Source organism: Acinonyx jubatus, chromosome A3, assembly GCF_027475565.1.
Source record: "Acinonyx jubatus isolate Ajub_Pintada_27869175 chromosome A3, VMU_Ajub_asm_v1.0, whole genome shotgun sequence".
Lineage (NCBI taxonomy): Eukaryota > Metazoa > Chordata > Mammalia > Carnivora > Felidae > Acinonyx > Acinonyx jubatus.
Window position 1 is genome coordinate 21,685,900 of NC_069388.1, and position 22,350 is coordinate 21,708,249.

Consider the following 22,350-nt stretch of genomic DNA (forward strand, 5'->3'; position numbering starts at 1 on the left):
GCCCTGACCACTACCTGTCTCCTCTCCCATAGCCCCAGGACGGTTCCCTGGACCTCGGCTGGCCTTGACACTAGCCATGCCTGCTGCCCATCGCACTGCCCCTGGCTCTGGGGCGCTCAGAAGTGGCTCTGGCCCAAGACCAGGTCCCAGGGATAGGACCCCAAGGGATGATGGGGAAGGGGGTCACTCACGTGTTGTTGACAATCTGGAGCCGCTCCCCTTTCTTGAAGGACAGGTCAGTCTCTGTCCGAGACTCATAGTCATAGAGGGCCACAAAGGTGGTCACTCCACCTGCAGAGAGGGGTGGGACGTGTCAGAACGGCCAGGGCCACAGCCTGAAAGAGGGGTGAACAGTAGGGCCCTGGGCGGGATGGAGGTTGGTTTCCCACAACCATCTGGGCCCAGCCCGGAGACGCGGTCACCTTTAGAGGGGGGTGGGCCTGCAGCGTGTCCACTGCGTGCGTGCGTCTGGGAGCCCCTGCAAGGGTGTGTAGGAGGCACGTGCGTCTCTCCACATATGAATGTGCCCACCGGGCTCTAGGTGATTCTGAGGGCTGGCTTCTGGCCAGTGCCCATCTTCCCTGTAGCCCCAGAGGCCCCCAAAGCAGACATCTTTGTGTTGTTCCCAGAGCCTGGCACACAGTAGGTGCTCAGGAAGCAACCGTGGGTAAATGAACCAGTGAATGAGGGAAACTGCACCCGGCTGGGCTGCTCGGCTTCTCTCTGTGTGACTCTTGGTGCTTCTATGTGTCTGGGGAGATCTCGGCTCCAGGTGGTGTCCCCTCATTAGAGGTCCTCTCTGTCCCCTGTTTGAACCACAACCTTCACCCCGCACATCCCCCCAAGAGCCCCTGTCTACCCTTTTTGTTCCTTCAGAGCGGCACCACCTTCTAACACCCTACCCAGTTTACATGCCTTGTTCCGTTCTTCTTCTCCATCGGGGTTTGTCTCTTCTACATACCATTGTGTCCCCAGCCTCAGAAGAGCCCAGCACACAGGAGGGACACCAAAAATGAACGGGCCCTTTTGTGGGTCTGTCTCACTTGGGCAGGTGTCCACGGCATCCGTGAGTGTCCCTGCGTGTCCTCACTGCGTGTCTGTGCATTTGTGCGTCTGTGAGCCTGTGGGTATCTGTGATGACGCTCCTAGCCCAGCACGTGTGTGTTTCCCGTGTGTGTCTTTGAGGGGCTTCGGACTGCGTGTGTGTGTGTGTCTTAATCCGGGATGCTGAGGTTATTTGTGTATGTGTGTTTCCATTTGTGTGCATCTATGTTAGGTGTGTGTCTGCGCACGTCCACGTGTCCCTGCGTGTGTCTTTATGTGCACAGTATCTTCAAGTATCTCTGATGGTGTCTCTAACTCAGCCTGTTTAAGTGTCTGCACAGATATCCTGGAGTGAGTTGCTGGCTGTGTGTGGCTCTGAGTATGTCAAGGTAAGAATGCAAGTATTTATGTGAATGTCTTGTGTGTGTGCGTGTGTGTGTGTCTGGGACCATATGGGCATCTCTCTCTTAAGCATCGCTTGCCTGGAGCTGCCATACCCCAAAAAGACCAGCAGAGGGCGCAGGGGTGCATCTCGGCATTGGGCTGGGCGCCTGAGGACCAGAGCTCCCTTTGTCCCTCCTATCCCTCCTAACCTGCTCTTGCCCCCTCTGCCACCCAAGACCTCCTGTCCTGACCCATCTCTGGGCCCACCAGAGTCAAAAACAAAGCCTCAGACCTGGTCCCTGTACTTTCCTGGGCAAACAGCCCCCTGGCTCTCTGGCCTCAGTTCCCGCCTACAGTCCCACATCTCTAGACCCCTTTATACTCTGCATTGGATTCACCCTCAAAGGCAAAGGGATGTGTACCACACTTTCCGGTTTTTAAAGCCCTTCCCCACCCACAGCCTCCGGGAAACTCCCTACAGTCCCCAAACCCGAGAAACCCACAGCCTCTACCCCGACGGTGAGAGGCCCGGCCAGCAGGCACCCACACTCCCAGGCCCACTGACCCGCCAGCGGCCCCGCCCTCTGCGGGGAGGTGACTGTGTCCGAGGAGTTGAAGCCCCCGAACAGCTTGGGCTCAGCAGCGGCAGAGGGGAAGGCCATACTGGGGCCTCGGTGGCCATCAGCGGAGGCTGGCTTGCTGGGTGTCTGTGAGGTGGGGAAGGCACCCCCACCACCACCGTGGGTGTTCTCAGCAGGCTCCAGGCTGCGGCGCCGTTGGCTGGCATCCTTGGGCTTGCTCTTGTTGCTGCCCATGGTCCTGGCTGGGGATGAGAAAGCACCCTGGAGGTGAAGGGCTCTGGGGGCAGGCAGGGCTGCTGGGCCTAGGCCCTTTAGACAGCATCTACCCTCACCCATCCTACAGATGAGGAAACTGAGGCCCAAAGAAGGGTACTAGCCTCTTTGGGTAAGTTAGACTTTCAGAGCCTCAGTTTCTAAATCTGTAAAATGGGAATGATGACAAAACCTATAAACGGCTTCCTTGGTATGAGGCCAAGCAGTGAAGAAATGACTTATAATCAGAAGCCCTAACCTCCCCACCTTCCCCTGAGTCAGTTTCTGTCTGTCATGGGCAGGGACAATCTGAGTCATGTCTATATCCGAGGCACACAGCACATAGGAGAGGGCTCACCGAGGGTCTGCTGAGCAAATACATGACTGACTAAAATTGTCTAACAGCAGACAGGAAGGTGCTAAGATATACAACCAAGGCAGAGATATAGCAGGAGGCTGGAAGGAGAGATGTCTGGGAGCTCAACCCAGCCACAGGGCCTTTGCACACATGCTGTTTCCTCTGCCTGGATGCTCTTCCCTGACCACTTCACCAGAATAACTCAGGCCTCCTTCAGTCCTCAGCTTAAAAGTCACCCCCCTTGGGAAGTTTTCTCTAAATCCTTTCTGGCCTAAGTCCTCCTGGCTTTTGTACCTCTCCTTGATAACATGGTATCCAGAAAAAAAAAACAAGTTGAAAACTTCCCAATGAGGCCCACAGCCCCGCCACCCTCTTTTGCCTCCTACCTCCCAACACACAGATCCTGGCCGGCCTCAGCTCCCAGTGAGCCTGGTCTTCCCACCCATCGTGCCCACGCCCCCTCCTCCCTCACCTTGGCAGCCCTGGTGGGTCACCGCCTCACCCGGTGGAAGGCAGGGGCTGTCCCAGAGGATCTGGGAAGCAGCCTGAGGTCTCAGCACGAACACCAGGTGTGGAGTCAGGGGGCTCGGACGAGAGGCTCTGCTCCACTTCTCCCCGCTACGTGACCCTAAGCAACTCACTTCCCCTCTTTGGGCCTCAGCGTCTTCATCTGCAAAACAGGGATAAAGCAGACTTTTCAGGGCTGTTGTGAGGACACGATGAGAAAGAGAAATCACCACGGCTCTGGCTCTTGCGTCACAATTTATCAGGCTCTGACTGAAAGTTCCAACGTTAAGGGCTTCCCAGACCTGAAACAGCCTTTGGCCTTCCCAAAGCATCTTATGAGCACGAGCAGGGCAGGGTTTGGCACGGTGGTTAAGGATGGGCTCTGGAGCCAGACTCCCCAGACTCAGATCCCACCTTTGCCCCTAATCCGCCGTGTGACCTCAGGCAAGTGACTTAACCTCTCTGGGCCCTGTTTCTTCATCTGGAAACAATGGGGTCATCCAGCTCCGTGGCAACCGAATGCTCCTGCCGGGGACATAGCAGGTCACCCTGCCACATCAGCTCTTACCGACGTCGTGCGATTCTGGACACACCGACAAGGTGGGTTCTGAATATTCTCCAGGGAATGTGGCAGTCCCTGCAATCAGTCCAGAATTTCCTCTGGGAACCCACGGATGGGGAAAAGTGCTCTTGACTGGCCGAGGCCTTAGGCAAGACGGCTGGCCCTGAGCAAGCCCAGCTCTGAACGCTCTCCTCCCTGTGTGAACCTCAGCCAGCTCCTGCACCCCCTGGGCCTCGGGCTGACTGGCCACACGGGGTGGGTGTGGCCTGCCTGCTCCCGGGGGACATCCAGATCAGAGAATGGGAGGCTGGGGAGGCCCTGAGGAGATCTGTTCAATAGCCCAAGGGATCACCTGGGCCTCCTGAGAGACAGGCCAACAGGCCTAGGGACAAAGAAGACCAATTTCTATGGCAACCCAGTCCACTTCGGTCACATCAGCACTCATAGAGCTGGTGTCCCGTGGGCCCCACTGACCCAGTTACCCACAGCCCGGGCTTGCTGGAGGCCGGGCCCCGCCCACTGCACTCCCTACCCAATGGCTCCCTGATATAGCGTTCACAGCGCTGACTGAGCAGCAGGGGCTATGCTAGTCTACAGGGGGACACAGAGATGACCTGGCCAGGCCTGTGTCAGAGGACGTTTGTTTGTGGGACTTTCAGGGGAAATAAAAATTATAAAAATATATTTTTTAAATATAATTATTATTATTTTTTAAATAGAGCACTTTCTAGGAGCCTGAACTTTCTTCAGAATGAACTAAATGGTGAAGGGTGAGCCCCCTGTCCCTGGAGGTAATCAAGGACAGGAGAAAGAGTAATTGGTCAATGTGCTGTGGAGAAAGAGGGAGAGCCAGGCCTGGACCAGGGCCAGCACTCTCCTGGCGCCAAGAAAATGCACGTGCCCTCTTGGGAGGGTACAAGGAGAAGAAAAGACAGCTCCTGGTCCCAATCTCTTATACTGACCAAGACCACTCCTCCCAGGGCAGGAGAAAAAGTATAAGAGGGCCTTCAAAACCAGCTACGGTGGCCTGGCCTCTGCTTGCAATGTTTGTTGGTTTGTGGAGTTTCTGTTCTATTTGTTTTGTTGGTCTTTGTGGTTAAATCTGATTATACAAGTAACACGTGTTTGTGGACAGGCAGGCGTGTGGAGGTTAAGAGCTAGAGTACTAGAGTGTTTGAATCCCAGCCCTACCATCCCAGCATGGGACCGGGGCCTCAGTCTCCTCCTCTGGCAGTCAGGAAGTAAAACAGTGCCCACATGACAGGGCTCTTGAGAAAGTCAGCAAGGAAAGCACATAGCACATGCTCAGCACAGAGCGGCACTTTGCCAGCCTTGCCCCTAGAACACAATCGCCTGGGCGTGACACTGTGTTTCCTTCAGGCATCATGGGAATGTATGACTGTAAACAAAATTGGGCTCCATCTAGTGCCCTTGTCTAAGCCCCCTGCGGGCAGGACTGGGTCATATCCATCTGCACCTGCCCCGTGGCCAGGACAGACCTGGTACCTACTAATTATTCTGGAAATATGTGCAGAACAGACAAAAGACTAAATGAGCATAGACACGGTTTGCATCCTGCTTTGTTCCTGTCACGTCATGTTGTGGAGACCAAGTGTCGTTCCCGGATATTCAAACACTCCCAGGGCCTGGACCTTAGGCCCTGCTCCAAGCAGTTTGCAAATATTCATTCATGAAATCCTCATGATAATCTAGAAGGCAGATACTAATAGTTTTCCTATTTTACCGAGGAAGAAACTGAGGCACAGAGAGATTGAGGAACTTATCTGAGGTCACACGGCGAGGGGGAAAGGGGACAGGGAACCACACTGGACAGACAGGTTCTGTCTGTGCAATCAGGGGCTTGCTCATGGGGTCTACTGGGGGTACTCGTGGCCCTACCTCCATGCCCTCGGGACCTCTCTCACGTGGAATAGTCAGATGCCCTTGGTGGATGGGGCACGAGCAGATAAGGCAGCTCCCTTCCCAGAGAAAGCCAGAGGTTTCTGGCTTCAACAAAGCAGAATGTGCTCAAGAAAGGACAAGCACTTTTAGGGTGGGGTCTAGTCCCCTGCAGGGCTGCTGCCGGGGGCTATGTGACCTCGGGAGACACCACCCTCCCAGACCCCCGGGGCTCCTTTCTTGAGGCAGGATGCTGTCTCAGGGCCTTTTGGTTCTGGGGCCCAAACGCCAAGTCACCGTGAGTTGCCCATCCGAGAGGAGCCAACCCCACATCTCTTCCGCCACTGGCACACTCTGAGATACAGATAGACCCTTGTGGGGCCAAGGGGAAGTGGCGAGGCCTCCGTACTGGGGGGTGCCTGAGGTTCCCAGAGGAAGGAGGCCCCTTTCCTCTGGGGAGCCACTCCTAACCTCAGCGTCCTGACCACAGTCTCCAGACTGAGGGCTTGTGCGCGGGAGGTGCCGGGAAGCAGGCCTGCAATGCTTGCCCCTCTCCGCCCCAGCCCTTCATGCCCCAGGGGCCCTGGGCTGACTTGGCGTCTCCCCTCAAGGCTGTAGCCCCAGTCCCGTGTCACCTGTCACCGTCTCCGCTCTGGCTCTCCCACCTCCCCAAATCTTCCTCAAATGTATGCCTCCCCCAACCCTCTCTCCATTCCCTCAGCCAGGCACCCGTCTGCCTGGGCCTGGATGCAGGAGTCTGGCCCTCCGGGCACCCTCCTCCCTGTAGCCAGAGGCGTCCCTGTAAACCGCACAGACAGCGGGGGGGGGGCCTCCTCCGCTTAGCACTCTCCGTGGAAAACCGGAAATGACCTACATGCTCGTGAGAGAGGGGCTGGATAAAGAAACGATGGTCTGTTCATGGAGTGGACAGCCGTGCAGCTGATCAAACAGAACGAGAGCTCAGTGTGGCCTGAGGAGATGCGCTGTGAAGAGACGAAGCTGCCAGCGCAGAACGTCCTCTGGGCCTCTCGCGACCTCAGTTTCCACAATTGGAAAATGAGGACAATAATGCTACCGAAGTCGTGGGGTTAGTGGGAAGAGTAAATGAGCCTGTGCTCACCACGCACACATAGCACACGTATGTGCAATGATTTCTGTGAAGGAAACTAGCATGTGCGTAAGTGTGTCTATGAGAGCACGTGCTATAGAGCTGTAGAGAAAGTTCCGGAAGGATTCCAAATTCTTCACAGTGTTTCGTCCAAAAGATGTGGGATGGGGAGGGGAAAATCCCTTTTTTACTGTACGTATCTGCTGTATCACTTGACATTTAGAAATTACCTTGTCAAAAACTGTCTTTTAATGAGACTTTAAAAAAACAACAACACTGACGAGTTTCCCACCACTCCCCTCTGGATGAAGCCGAATCCCCTCTCCCATGGCCCCCCTGCTGGAGGGCACCACACTCTCCCCCCTCGCCCCTCCCCAGGCGCACAGATGTTTACAACATCCAGAAGAGGCTGGGGAATAAACTGTGGTCCGGTCACGGCATACCCACCCCTTCATTCCCTACTCTGAAGAGCGTCACCTCCGCTACTGTCCGGGCAAAAGGAGGCCAGGGGATTAGGAGTTGAGAATGAGGAATCCAGTCAGGCCTGGGTTCAAATCCTGCCTCTACTACTTACTAGCTACATCTTCTTGGGCAAGTCACATCGCCCCTCAGTTTCTTTAAAATGGGGATGCTAACAAGCCTAACATCTGAGATTTAAAGAGAGAGCCCATGTGCCAGGCGCAGAACAAATGCTCAACAAACAGCACCCGACGTTGTTCGCTGTCGTTGTTATCATTACCGGGGATGAGAGGAACAATGCGAGAGGAGGTGGCAGTCAGGTGGCCAGACCTTGAATGCCACACACAGCGCTGGGAACGTTACAGGCAGCGGATGTCCCGTCGTCCTGACAGCACAACGAAGTAGGGGCTCCAACAGTGCCCACTTGACAGGCAGAACCAAGGTTCAAAGAAGCTAAACCTTGCCCGAGGCCGTGCAGCAAGTGAGGGCACCGGGGTTGGCGTGCTCGAGGTCCAGGAGAGTGACATACGGCGCGCCGTGCGAGCAGCCCTCACCGCCCCAGGCGCACCTACCCCTCCACCACCTCCGCCTCCCTGACACAGAGGCAACACAGGGGTCAGAGGCCAACCTCTGATATCATCGCCATAACTCTGGACGCTCCTGGGAAGCAGAAGCATCACAAAAATATGAGCCTGGAGCCAGAGCGCCAGGTTTAGACGCCGCCTTGCTGCGTCCTAGCCATGCAGCCTCAAGGGGGCCTCAGTCTACCCCTTCTCAAAAATGGAATCCGCACAACTGTTCCCACACAGCTAGCCTCGTTGTGAGAAAACATGAGGTAATACTTAATAGTGCCTCGCAGATAGGAAGTGCTCAATAAACACCAGCTATCATCATCATTACTGCGGAAACCTTTTTTAGATCCTTGCCGTCTTTTGTAATCACTCCTCCAATGAGGCAAAGGCTTCCCAGATTCCTACTACGTGCCAAGCTCTGTGCACGGCCCTAGAGGGATTGTCTGGCGGAGTTCCTTAGGAGCCCAGGCCTAGAAAAAGCAACTTCACGGGGAAAGAGTCCAGAAAAGACAAGTGTGTCCACGAGTTAACCTTGCTCTGAGATCCTTGCCAATCCAAGGAGCTAAGAACAAGAAATGGAAGTAATAAAGGGGAATTAGAAAAGAGAAGACAAGTATCATCATTTGCAGATGTTACCCGAGTAGATCTGGGAAATCCAAGAGAATCTGCTGCAAAACCACTAAACAAAAAGCAAATTCAGTGGAAGGAAATTAAAAGCTAATACCTCCAAATCCACAATGTATCTATATACCAACAGCGATCAGAAAATAAAATCAGGGTGCCTGGGTGGCTCAGTTGTTAGGCATCCAACTCTTGATCTCGGCTCAGGTCATGAACTCACAGTTTGTGAGATCGAGCCCCACATCGGGCTGTGTGCTGACAGCTCAGAGCCTGGAGCCTGCTTCGGATTCTGTGTCTCCCTCTCTCTCTGCCCCTCCCTAGCTTGCACTCTCTCTCTGTCTCTCTCAAAAATAAATAAACACTAAAAAAAAAATTTTTTTTTTAAACTGTATGATATCAGCACAAAAACAAACAAATCAATGGAACAGAATAGAGGGTCCAAAAATTGTTCCCAAACATACAGGGATTTAACACGTAACAAAGGTGGCATTTCATGCCCGTATAAAAAAAGGTAGATTATTTTTAAGATAGAGCTGAGATCAATGACCTGCCGTCAGGAAACAAATTAAAGTCAGATTTCGAACCTACTCCACATGCCTATAAATCCCAGATCAATCAGATTTAAACCACTCAAAATAAAACCATGAATCTCTCAAACGGAAAGCAGAGAATAAATTTTCTAATCTCAGAACGAGAAAAACATTTCTTAACATGGCACAAAACCTAAAAATCATTTTTTTAAGTTTATTTATTTATTTTGAGAGAGAGAGAGACAGCACAAGTCGGAGACAGGCAGAGAGAGACAGAAGGAGGGAGGGAGGGAGGGAGAGAGAGAGAGAGAGAGAGGGAGGGAATTCCAAGCAGGCTCTGCACCACTGACACAAAGCCTGATACGGGGCTTTAACTCACAAACCATGAGATCATGACCTGAGCCAAGATCAAGAGTCGGCCGCTCAACAAACTGAGCGACCCAGAGACCCCAAACCTAAAAGTCATTTTTAAAATGATAAATCTATCAGGGCACCTGGGTGGCTCAGTAGGTTAAGCATCTGACTTCACCTCAGGTCAGGACGTCACAAGTTCATGGGTTCGAGCCCTATGCCGGGTTCTGTGCTGACAGCTCAGAGCCTGGAGCCTGCTTCGGATTCAGTGTCTCCCTCTCTCTCTGCCCCTCCCCCGCTTACGTGTGCTCTCACTCTCTCTCTCTCAAAAACAAGTAAACATTAAAAAAAATGATAAATCTATCTACATAAAAACCTACAATGTCTGCATGCCTCAATAAATATCATAAACAAATTCAAAAGGCAAATAACACACTAAGAAAAATATTTGTAACTCATATGATAGACAAGGGTTTACCCCTTAATACATAATGAGCTCCCACAAAATAAGAAAAATAACCACAGATAGTTTACAGCAAGCCAAACAGCTCTTCAACATATGACAAGATGTTCGGCCTCATTTATAAGAGAAATGTAAATCAGGGACGCCTGTGTGGCTCAGTCAGTTGAGCATCTGACTCTTGATTTCAGCTCAGGTCATGATCTCATGCTTTGTGGGTTTGAGCCCCATGTCAGACTCCACACTGTCAGCACAGAGCCTGCCTGGGATTCTCTGTCTTCCTCTCTCTCTGCTCCTCCCCTGCTCACACTCTAAATCTCTCTCTCTCTCTCTCAAAATAAACAAATAAACTTTTTTAAAAAAATATATTAATGCAAATTAAAACTACACAAGCTCCTGACCACAGCAGAATATACATTCTTCTCAAGTGCACAGAACATTCTCTGGGACAGACCATATTCTAAGCCTCAATGAATTTAAACGGAGTGAAATCATACAAACTACGTTTCCATTCACAATAGAATGAATTAAGAAATCAGTAACAGAAATTACAAATATGTAAAAATTAATACCTTCCTCAGTAACCAATGAGTCAAAGAAATCATCAAAACAATAGAAAATACTTTGAGGTGAATAAACATGATGACACCACATATCAAAATGTATGGGATGCAATAAAGTAGAACTTGAAGGGAGATTTGTAAGTATAAATACTTATATTAAAAAAGAAGAAAAAAATAAATTAAAAAGAGGAAAGGGATGTCTGGGTGGCTCAGAGAGTTGAGCCTCCAATTCTTGATTTTGGCTCAGGTCATGATCCCAGGGTCATGGGATCAAGCCCCACATCAGCATGGAGCCTGTTTAAGACTCTCTCTCTCTCTCTCTCTCTCTCTCTCTCTCTCTCTCTCTCTCTCCCTTTGCCCCTCTCTCCTGCTTGTGTTCTTTCTCTCTCTCTCTCTCTCAAATTAAAAAAAAAAAAAAAAAGACAGAAAATCTCAAGCCAATAACCTAACCTTCCACCTTAACACAACAGAAAAGAAAAGCAAACCCTAAAGCAAGTAAAAGAAAGGAAATAAAGATTAGGACAGAAATTAATGGCATAGAAAATAAAAACAACAGAGAAAATCAACAAAACCAAAAGTTGGTTCTTTGAAAAGATTGACAAAATTGACAAACCTTTAGCTAGACTGAACAAGAAAATCAGAGAGAAGACTCAAATGACTAAAAACAGGAATGAAAGAGAGGATAATACCACAGACCTTATAGAAATAAAGCAAGGTTATAAGGGGAAGCTATGAATAGTGCTATTCCAACAAATAACATAACTTGGATGAAATTGACAAACTCCTTAAAAAAAACTAAAACTAATAAATAGAAAATTGGAATAAAGCTAAAACTAGGAAAAACAGATTAAATTAGTAATTTAAAAACTTCTCACAAATACAGACCCAGACCCAGTTGGCTTCACTGGTGAATTCTATCAAACATTTAAAGAAGAATTAATACGAAGGATTCACTAGGAACACCACCCAAATCATTCTATGAAGCCAATATTACCCTAATACCAAAACCAGACAAAGACATCATTAAAAACCAAAAAAGGAGAAATCTACAGACTGCTATATCTTATGAATATAAGATACAAAAATCTTTAATAAAATACTAGCAAACTGGATTCGACAACATATAAAAAGAATTATACATCATGACCAAGTGAGATTTACTCCAAGAATACAAGACTGGTTTAACTTCCTGAAAATCGACTAATACCATACCAATAGAATAAAGGACAAAAACCACACCATAACCTCAATAGATGCAGAAAAGGCATTTGACAAAATCCAATACCCTTTCATGACAAAAACCTCAACAAATTCCCTGGAAGGGAATCTGATAAAGGGCACCTATGAAAAATTCATATTCAACATCATACTTAATGGTGTTGAGTACTGATCCGGAATGAGATAAGGATGTCCACTCTTACAACTTCTCTTTAACATTGCACTGGAAGTTCCAGCCAGGGCAGTCGAGAAGAAGATGAAATAAAAGGCATCCAGATTGGAAAGGAAAAAATAAAGCTCACCCTGTTTGCAGATGATATGATCTTGTATACAGAAATTCCTAAGGATTCCACTAAAAAATGATCAGAATTAATAAACAAATTCACCGAGGTTGCAAAGTACAAGATCAATATATAAAAAATAAATTCTATTTCTATACGCTAATGAACAGTCCAAAAAGAAAATTAAGAAAACAATTTACAATATCAAAAGAATATTTAGGAATAAGAGTAGCCGAAGAAGTGTAAAATTCAAAAATTACTGAAAGAAATTAAAGAAAATCTAAATAAATGGAAAGACATCCCATGTTCATGGATTGGAAGACTAAACATTGCTAAAATGGTAATATTCCCCAAATTGATCTACAGAGTCAACATAATCCCTATCAAAATCCCTGCTATCTTCTTTGCAAAAATTGACAAATTGGTCCTAAAATTCATATGGAAAGTCAAGGGACCCAGAATAGCCAAAACAATCTTGAAAAAGAAAAACAAAACTTGAGGGCTCATTCATTTCAATTTCAGAGCTTGTGGAAAAGCTCCAGTAATCAAGACACCACGGGGCCCCTGGCTGGCTTACTCAGTACAACATGGGACTCTTGATCTCAGGATGGTGAGTTCAAGCCCCACAGTGGAGGTAGAGATTACTTAAAAAAAAAAAACTTTTCTTTTTTCTAAAAAAACACCATGGTACTGGCATAAGGACAGATGTATACATCAATGGGACTGAATTGAGGGATGGAAATAAACCCTCACATTTACAGTCAAAGGAGTTTGGACAAGCATATGCCAACACCACACAATGGAGATAAAACAGTCTTTTCAACAAATGTTACAGGAAAAACTGGATAGACACATGCAAAAGAAGGAAACTGGACACCTTCCTCAGACCCTACACTAAAAATCAATTCAAAATGGATCACGAGGGGAGCCTGGGTGGCTCAGTTAGTTAAATGCCAGACTTCAGCTCAGGTGATAATCTCATGGTTCATGGGTTCGAGCCCTGTGTTGGGCTCTTGCAAGCTCAGAGCGTGGAGCCTGCTTCGGATTCTTTGTCTCCCTCTCTCTCTGCCCCTACCCACCCCCCCCCACCATCTCAAAAATAAATAAACATTAAAAAAATTTTTTTAATTAAAAAAATTAAAAATGGATTGCAAACCTAAATATGAAAGGTAAAACTGAAAAAATTCTTATAAGAAAATATAGGTATAAATTTTATGACCTTGGTTTCTTAGATATGACACCCAGGGCAGAAGCAACAAAAGAAAAAATGGATAAACTGGACATCATCAAAATTTAAAACCTTTGTGTCCAAAAGACACCATCAAGGAGATAAAAAGAATTCACAGAATGGGAAAAAATATTTGCAAACCATATAGATGATAAGAGATCTGCATCTAGAATATATAGAGAACTTCTATAACTCAACAACAAAAAGACAAACAACGCAATTAAAAAATGGGCAAAGGATTTGAATGGATATTTCTCCAAAGAAGATCTACAAATGGCCAATAACTGCATGAAAAGATGCTCAATATCATTAATCATTAAGGACATGCAAATCAAAACTACAATGGGCCACTACTTCAAACCCATTAGGAAGGCCATAATTAAAAAGACAGACAACAGCAAGCTTTTGGCAAGGATGTGAAGAAATTAGAAACCTCACACACTGCTGCTAAGACTGTGCAATGGTGTCGCTGTTTTGGAAGACAGCCTGGCATTTCCTCAAAAGGTTAAACACAGAGTTACCATATGATCCAGAAGGTCTGCTCTTAGGTATATACCCAAAGAAAAGAAAACATTCACATGAAAACGTGTACATGAATATTCATAACAGCATTATTCATAATAGCCAAAAAGTGGGAACAACCGTATGTCCATTGGTTGATGAATGGACCAAAAAAAAACAAAACAAAACGTGGTACTGTATCCAGACAATGGAGTATTATTTGGCAAGAAAAAGGAATGAAGTCCTGATAACATGTTATAACATGGAGGAATCTTGAAGACATGATGCTAAGTGAAAGAAGCCAGACATAAAAGACCATGTATTGTATGATTCCATTTATATAAAAGGTCTAGACTAGGCAAATCTATAGAAACAGGAAGATTTGTTGTTGTCTAGGGCTAGGGGAGAAACGTTTGAGGAGAGTGGGGAGTGACTAATGGGCACACAGTTTCTTTCTGGGGTAATAAAAATGTTCTAGGGGCACCTGGGTGGCTCAGTCAGTTAAGGGTCTAATTCTTGGTTTCAGTTCAGATCATGATCTCACACTTCATGAGTTTGAGCCCTGTGTCAGGCCCTGCACTGCCAGTGCAGAGCCTGCTTGGGATCCTCTCTCTCTCTCTCTCTCTCTCTCTCAAAAATGAATAAATAAACTTTAAAACAAGAAAAAAGAAAAAAGTTCTAAAATTCATTGTGGTAATAGTTACACAACTCTGTGAATATACTAAAAGCCATTAAACTGTACATTTTAAATGGGTGAATTGTTTGGTCTGTGAATTATATCTCAATAAAGCTGTGATATTAAAAAAAAAAAAAAAGCAAACAAACACTAGCAGAGGCCACTGTTCAACTGTCGGATTGGCCAAGACCCTGAAATTCTATAGCAACCCGCACTGGTGGGGCGGGGGGGGGGGGGGTCAGAGGGTGTGGTGTGAGGGTGCATGATCATAACCTCTGGCAATCTCCATCAAAATTGCAACCCCACATGCTCCCCGACCCTCCAGTTTGGGATTAATCCTAGAGGAACCCTCGCACATGAATATGAAGTGTATGATGGAGGATATTCATTACAGAACTGTCTATAATAAGCAAAAGGCTGGAAACAACCAAAATACTCTTTACCCTTTGTACCGTTTGAATTATTTTTTGCTGTGTGTGTGTTAATGGTTTTCCTTTTGTTTTTAAGAAAAAACACAGTCTTACCTGGTTTCAAATCCTGGTGCGCTCTCTCTCATAGCTGGGAAAGTCACTTCACTTCTCTGAGCTTCTGTGATCTGCAAAGGGAGGGATAATAATAATGTCTACCTTCAAGGTTGTTGTGGAGGATGAAATAAGACAACCCTTGTGCAAGGCTCCCCCCTGTGCCTGGTGCCTCGTCCTTGTTGTTTATGAATACGTTACTATGTACACGAGTTGGATGATAACAGGTCTGCATCCACTTCTCTGAGCAGAGAGCCTCAGACCAAGTGTGCAGAGCACCAGCAACCCTCTCTGACTGGGAGAAGCCGGGAGAGGCAGCATCTGAGAAGGGACTTCAAGGATGAGGAATTCTACAAGCAGAGATGACTAGGGCCGGTGTTCCTGGCAAAGGGAGCCATTCACACAAAGACCTGGAAATAGGAGAGCCCTGGGTATTCACTCAATCGTCGTGCATTGGTTGGCTTCTTCAACAAAGCTTAGCTGAGCACCTGCTATGCGCCAGGCACTGAAGAGTGAAAGACAAAAGCCAAGTAGCTAGACCAGCCAAAGGAGGAATTATAGAGAGTACAGTGATGGGGACAAGAAGGGGCTGAGGCAGAGCCTCACCCTCATCCAACTGTTCAAGAGAACGGACCAAGAAAAGGAGGCTCAGAGAGGGATAGGGGCTGCCCAAGATCACACAGCACATTCTCAACTTCTGAAAAGAGCCTCTCAGCTCTGCCCTCTCACTCGTCCCACGGGCCCGAAGAAGAAAATGCCCGCAGGGCCCTCCTGACGTGCACTCATCAGAAGGGAGACACAGTGCCATCCAAACTGGGGGCCCCACAAAAAAGGAGGGACAACTGATTCTCCAATGCTAACAACAGCTTGTTAATGGGCAGAGAGACTCCTGTACGTCTCGGGCACCAGGCTAAGTAGGACACCACATGCATGAGTCCAGATGAACCTACTGCGGCCCTGTATGGTCAGCTCCGTTTTGCAGAGGAGAAAACTGAGGCACAAAGAGGTCAAGTTGCTTGCCTAAGGTCACAGCGCTCATAAGAGACAGCATCAGCAAGTAGACTTGAACTGTCTAGGCTCTGCAGCCTCCTGTCCCAGGGCCCACCCCCCAAGGGAGCCACCAGCAGGGCCTAGATCAGCAGTCACAACCCCCCTCAGAAGGGCAAGGTGAGAGCTCTTCTCAGCCAGTCCAGGAGTGTCTCCTGAAAACAGTGGCCCAATCAGGGGCAGGATGAATGGGTGGGTGGTGGAGGCTGTGTCAGGAACGTGTTGGCAGGGAGGAGGGAGGAGGGTGGAGGCCGGGGGGAGGGAAACAGCCCGCTGGCAGCCATCAGTCCTGCCTCTGGAAGGAGGGGACCAGAAAGGCCCCAGCAGACACCTGCCTGACCCAAGTGGGCTACAGCATCATGGTTGGGGGGGGCCCTGCTGCAGCCCATGGGAGGACTCTGGGTAAATTGACCGAAGACTCCCTCAGTACCATGGAGATGCCACGGTCACCTCCAGGTAGTCGCACAGGCAAGTGAGCTAACCACTCAGAGCCCTGAGCACACAGGCCATGCTTAATAAACGGGGCCCTTCCTATTAGGAACATGACTGTTTCCATTATTGCTTAGCTCTCTGGTTCTCACCAGGCCCCATCTATGCAGGGACAGTCAGTCCCCTCTTTTAGAGGAGGGGGCAGAGGAAGGCTCAGAGAAGCCAAGTCAGGGCCCAGGACACCATCCAAGACAAAAGAGGGCCAGCTGGGGATCCTGGCTCTCCTGGCCCTGGGCTGTTGTCAGCCCCTCTCTCCAAGGCCACTGGTCCCAGCTGGACTCTTGCAGGTAAGTCCACATAACGGGGACTAAAGCAGGGCTCCCTGGCCAGTCATTTTCCATAAGGGGAAATGGAAGCCAGGACAGGGAGAGTGGCTGACCTAAGGCCACACAGCCCAAGGACCACTTACAGAGTGAACAACTGACCCCTCTGAGGCTCCAAGGCTGGGTCCCCAACTGATGCCCCCTCCCTCCTCACAACAGCCCCATAGGGCAAGTGCCACAAGCACTGGCCTGTCCCCAGAGGAGGAAGCTGAGGCCGGGGCAGCACGGCGAGGATGCCAGTCCAACGCTCCCATTTCACAGATGGGGGCTGAATTCCTCTCCTGTCTCCCCTACGCACCACCCCCCCTCCACTAGAACAGAAGCTCCCTCCAACCCCCAGGCTGGGATCTTCACCTGATTCCTTTTTTCCTTCACACTCTCAAAGCAATTACCTGTCATACTGGGGTGTTTTTCTACAAGTGGTTTCAGAACATGGGAAGGACCCTGGCTTCAGAGTGGGGGAATATGAACAATGACAGTAGTAACAGCTAGTATTTACTTAGGACCTACCATGTGTCATTCTTAACTGGAGCACAGACAGATTAAATGATGTGACTAAAATCTCACCTCTTAGCAGCCGATTGGCAAGTCCCTTCCTCTCTGAGCTTCTCCCTAAAGGGAAGGACCCAAGGAAGGAACCTATGGCGGGGGGGGGGGTCTTCTTGGTCGGGTCTAGGGCCACCTCGGCTCCCTCTCCAGAACTCCATGCCACCAGCTGCTCCAGTGCAGGCTGGCAGGGTGGAATGGGGCATGCTGATGGCCACACACTTCCCCCTCACATCCTCCCACCTAGGGTTCACGCTACCCCTTCAAATGCTCCCAAGAGCCCTGAAGTGAGCCATGGCCACACTCATGTCACACATGAGAACATAAAGTCTCCAGGAAGTTGCCCAGCCAGGAAATGGAGACCCAGGTGCCAACCCAGATCTGAGTGATACCAAAGCCCATTCTCTCTCCACTGGACCAATAAGGAGGCAGGCAAGGGAAGGGCAGTCTAGGAGGTTGGCACAGCATGTGCAAAGGCCTTGAGGCAGGAAGGTCAGATGTGCAGGGGGTTATTGAGTGGGAGGTCTGAACTGTGTGGGTCCCAGCTTAACCGGGCCACTGCTGGTCTTTGGCCCAGGCCCGAGGAGGTCTGAAGGAGGCCCCGAGAGGATCTATCCAGCAATCTAGATCAGAAGGTCCTGAAACACTGAGAGGCCATGAAGGTTTTCTCAGGCCCCTGAGGGTGTAGAGAAGGGCAAAGTAAGGTTACTGAGCCTTCATCCCACAGTAACCCTGGCAAAGCACAGTCATCTCGAACTCTAGAGGGCTAGAGGGGCAAGAGGGGGCCTAAACCATGGTGGACTTCCCAGAGGAGGGGACATCTCAGCTGAGGTCTGAAGGCTGGGCAGTGTGTGAAAAGAGGGAGGGGAAGTATGATCCAGGCAGAAGGGACTGCTTGGGAAGGACCGAAGGGAGTATAAGATCAGTGTAAAACATGTAGCCTCAGTCTCCCCAACAGCAAAATGGGGGGAAAGACAAGCACACAGTGGGTGGCTGCATCTTTCCCACGCCCACTTCCCACCATCCCCCTCCACCAAGGCCTGAGAGGGAGGTCACTGGAAGGGGGCTACTGGTCCTCCTGCCCATTGGAGCCTCCCGGAGCCGGTGAGGGCAGCGGGCTTAGAAGGTCTCACCCACCCTATACCCTACTGTAGCCTCTACCCCAGAGTCGAGGCCAAGCGGCCTTTGCCAGCAGGTGGGCAGGCTCACAGGTCAGGGGGTCACAGCCCTGGTGTCAGGGAGGCTTTGTGAGACATCCCCATTCACAGACCAAGAGCTGAGACTCTGGAGGGGCACCCGGCCCCAGGTCATACGGCGAGGCGGGGCCGGCCCCTGGATGAGGGTGTGGGCACTGGGACTGAAGAGAAGATTCTCAAGGCACCAGGCCCAATACAGGCAGGTCTCAGGGACCCACAGCCAGGTACCACCTGGCTGAGAGCGGAAGGCCTCCATCAGAATCACCGTGTGACCTCAGGCAAGTCACACCCCCACCTCGGGGCTCAGTATCTGCACCCGAACAGAGACCCTGGCATGCCAAGGACTCCTTAGCAGATACCATTCCCGATCCCAACCTTCCATCCCCACCCCACCGCCACCCCATGCCACTGAGATAACAAGCCTCTCCGAGGTCATCTCTCCCTGGGCTCCCAGCTGCCCCACCCCCACTGGCTGATGGGTGATGGCTGATGGGCTTGGGGGGACAACCGCCAGCCAGCAGCCTCTGCCCACTGCCTTCAGGGGCTCACAGTGTTCACTGTTCCCTGCCAGCAACCCTGCCTCTCTGCTCCGGGAACACACAGTGCCCCCCTCCTCCCCACCCACACCCATGCAGGAACTCCCTCCAGGGACACTGGTGGGCAGGAGCACCTGGTGGCCTGGCCCTGCCACACGGTCAGCCCTGAGTTCCACCCCCTCCTCCAATCTCCAAGCCCACACACAGGTGGCCTGTCCCCGATGTGTGACCTCAGGAAGTCCAGTCCTCCATTTACTTATGCACGACATGATGCCTCTGGCAGACCTCTGAGGGAGGGAGCATCTGTGCCTGAGGCTGGGGACAGTCGTCAGCAAGATGGCTTCAAAGCTCCTACCTGCTGCTCACAGGATGGAGGCCTGCTGCGTTCTTTCCTCCCTACCCCCCGACCCTCCCTTTAACTTGCAATCACCCCCTAGCCTTCAGACTTTGCACGTGCTGTCACCTCCCCAAAGCTATACCACCTGCCTCCCTTGAGACTTCACAAACTCCAGTGCAAGGAGGGAGGGAGGGAGGGAGGGAAAAAGGGAGGAAGAGCTGAAGGAAGGGAGGGAGGAAGGGAAGGATGAATGGGTCCTACCCAGGGCCCCATATGATGAAGATGTACAGGCCTCGGCCCTGGGTCTGTCGAGTCCCACAGCCTATACCCCGACCACTGCTCTCTCCTGCCCCTGCCTGGCGTGTCCCTGTGGCAGAGCTTCTGACCCCCCTGACTTACACAGGGCCGTGTGCAAGTCTGAGACAACTCCAGGCCCCAAGCCGCACCCGGCACGGGCCCAGGCACAGAACAGGTAGCAGAGGATGTTTGCTGAGTGAGCAAGGAGTGAGGGAAGAGTGAGCCAGGGGCCATCCACAGGCCAAAGCAGCCACAACATGTCTGGTCCCATGTTTGTGGTGCAAACACGCTCGGGGCGGGCAGGCCTCAAACCGGCTCTGCCGGTGTGGCCAGGGAGGGGCAAGGCGCCGCAGGCTTGTACCGGCACCAGCAGAGAGAGGCGGGTGTGCCGCTGGGGACAGGACCTGCAGCCCGGTGAGGGCAAAGCCTAAGCGGACCACAGAGCCCACTAATCCCAGCCCCAGAGAGACAGAACTATTCCAGCCCCTGTAGCTCTGGGGTTTCTTCCTGGGCAGAAAGGGGACCCCTTTCTAGACCCCAGGCCCTGACCTGCCCTGTAGAGTGCAGGATCCCTTCCCGCTAGGATTTGTCTACACCTGTCCACAGCCTAGAAGCCCTAGAGGGAAGGAGAAGGCCCGGAAGCGGGTGGCGCGGGAGCAGGGCAAGGCGGCAGGCCACCTGGTGTAAAACCCTGCTCTGTCCCAAGCTGTTTCATGGCCAGTTTCCCGGTGTGGCAAGTGGTGTTGGGCATGGATCCCGGGGACTTTCAATCCCCTGGTGCTGAGTTATCTAGAAGACATCACTTGGCAACTCCCGCCCTGCCCCCAAAGCCCCGCTCTGTGGGTGGACGTAGCCAGAGGCCAGACTTACACACATGTCCTTACTCCCCACAGAAACAATAATAAAAATACCTACTGATTACTGAATGTGTATTGTATGCCAGGCATCAGGCTTGGCACTTGACATGCATTGTTTTATCTGGTCCTCCCAAAGCTGCTGTGAGGGCCAGCCCCCAACAGAGGAAACTGAGGTCCGGCTCACATGGCCAGTGAGAGTCTAGGCTCCTGACCCCACCCCTGACCCTGAGGTCACACTGAGCAGCCTCCATATCCCCAAGACAGTTCAGGGCAGAAAAAAAAAAATCTCAGGTACACCCAGAAATCTTTAGCTGGAAGTGGTGGGGGGAGGCAAGGTCCACAGACCCCCAAACCCACAGATCCCCTGAGTCCCGAGAGACCAAACCCCAACCCTGCCCTGCTGTGTAACCCAGGCTATGGAGGTCCCACTCTTGGCCTCAGTTTCCTCATCTGTAAAACGGGTAGGGTCCTGCCAGTTTCACCTAAGGCGTACAGTTGTTTAGAGCCACGGCAACTGGAGGGCTTAGTCCAGTCCTTAGGACAAGGTGAAGAAGCCACTGGGGCTCCGTGCCTCCAGATGGGCTGGGGAGAGGGAACAAACATAAACCAGAGGCCACAGTGCTCTGTGGTGGGGACTCAGCCCCTCATCACCAGCAGCCCAAGAGAGGAAAGATGATTCCTCCCGCCCCCATGTAACTCAGTTCCAAGCCCTGTCAGTCCCACCTCCAAACACATCCTGAATCCAAACACACAGCCACCCCCTAGTTCAGGCCCAGCTTCCTCCTCCAAGCTGGCCACCTGGGGGCAGAGAGCCTTTCTGAAAAGTCAGTCTGAACCATCACTCCTACTTAACAGCCTTCACAGCCCCTAACCGACAAAGGACAAAGTCCTCACGGGGCTCCCAAAACCCTAGCAGCCCTACCCCTTTTCATTTATTCTGCCCTTCTCACTCGGTGTGCTGCTCCCCCTCACCCCAAGAACCCAGTAGGCGCCTGCCCTGGGCTTTGCACCTGCTGCCCCCTCTACCCAGAGCACACCACCCCTGGACAGCTACACCCCTCGCCCCTTCACTTCCTTCGGGCGCTTGACTCACACATCACCTGCTCAGGGGGCCTTTCCTAACCACCTGTTCAAATGGCAACACACCCAGACAACTCTGCTCTGTCTTTGAGTCTTGTTTCCAAAGCTGTACCTCCTCGCAGAAGGCCTCCCTGACCTCCCCCAGCCGGATGGAGTGAGGACCTTCAACTTCTCCTTCCTAGCGTGGACCGCAGCCCTGATGACATAGTGAGGGTACACATCCAACGAGGACAGGGGCCACTTCTGTCTCACTCACGGCTGAATATGCTGCAGTGGGTGTAACATTCAAGAGTTAACAGCTGGGATGCTTGGGCACCGTCCGGCCAGTGGCCAAAAGCCTAGGCCCTAGCATGGAGTAGATGCCTGGTAATTACTGAATAGATGGATGGGTGGATGGAAGGATGGACAGATGGATGGATGGATGGGTGGACAGACGACGACGAACGGATAAGTGAACGGGGCCCACACAGCGGGCTCGGGACTTGCCAGGGATGCCCAGGGCCCTGAGAAGATGGCCCAGACCCGCCCAAGCTCACCAGCCAGGCTCTGGCCTGAGCAGCTGCAGCCAGCCCAGCCTCTCCTCCTGCACAACCCGACTTTCATTTCCCATCTTCTCTGTCTGAGGAAGCTCCTTCCCTCCGGGGAACTGAGTGAGGAGGAGGGGCAGGCGGCGGCCCTCCGGTCCGAAGAGGGGGGCTCCCGGGCTCCATCTGTCCTACCACAAAGGGGCTTTGTCCTCAGTGCCTGTGCTGAGCCTGGGGCAGACCAGAAGCCACCCCTCAGCCGCCCAGCAGGTCCCACCACCCCTGGTCAGCTGGGCCAATGGCTCCAAAGCCAGACCCCAGGGGCTGGGGTCCCTGAAACGTCATTAAGCCCTAGGAGGGAGGCTCTAGGGTGACCTCCGTGTTTGCAGATGAGGAAACTGAGGCTCCGAAGGGCAAAGATACTTGGCCAAGATCTCCCAGG

The 22,350-nt window shown here is 51.1% G+C and overlaps 1 protein-coding gene across 6 annotated transcripts in view; it reads right to left on the reverse strand.

Annotated features, from left to right (window-relative positions):
* Nucleotides 1-22,350, reverse strand: part of SRC (SRC proto-oncogene, non-receptor tyrosine kinase) — a 60,050-nt gene that overhangs the window by 18,129 nt on the left and 19,571 nt on the right. For 3 of the 6 annotated variants that reach the window (XM_053199986.1, XM_027070056.2, XM_027070057.2), the window contains exons 2-5: nt 14,680-14,750; nt 3,092-3,289; nt 1,994-2,251; nt 192-291 (exon numbers count right to left, since the gene is read on the reverse strand). In XM_053199986.1, the coding sequence (XP_053055961.1) occupies nt 192-291; nt 1,994-2,243 (350 nt within the window). In that variant the 5' untranslated portion in view covers nt 2,244-2,251; nt 3,092-3,289; nt 14,680-14,750. Of the gene's footprint in view, nt 1-191; nt 292-1,993; nt 2,252-3,091; nt 3,290-3,694; nt 4,343-14,679; nt 14,751-22,350 lie in introns of those variants that run through there. The other 3 variants (XM_053199988.1, XM_053199989.1, XM_053199987.1) reach the window with 3 other exon arrangements.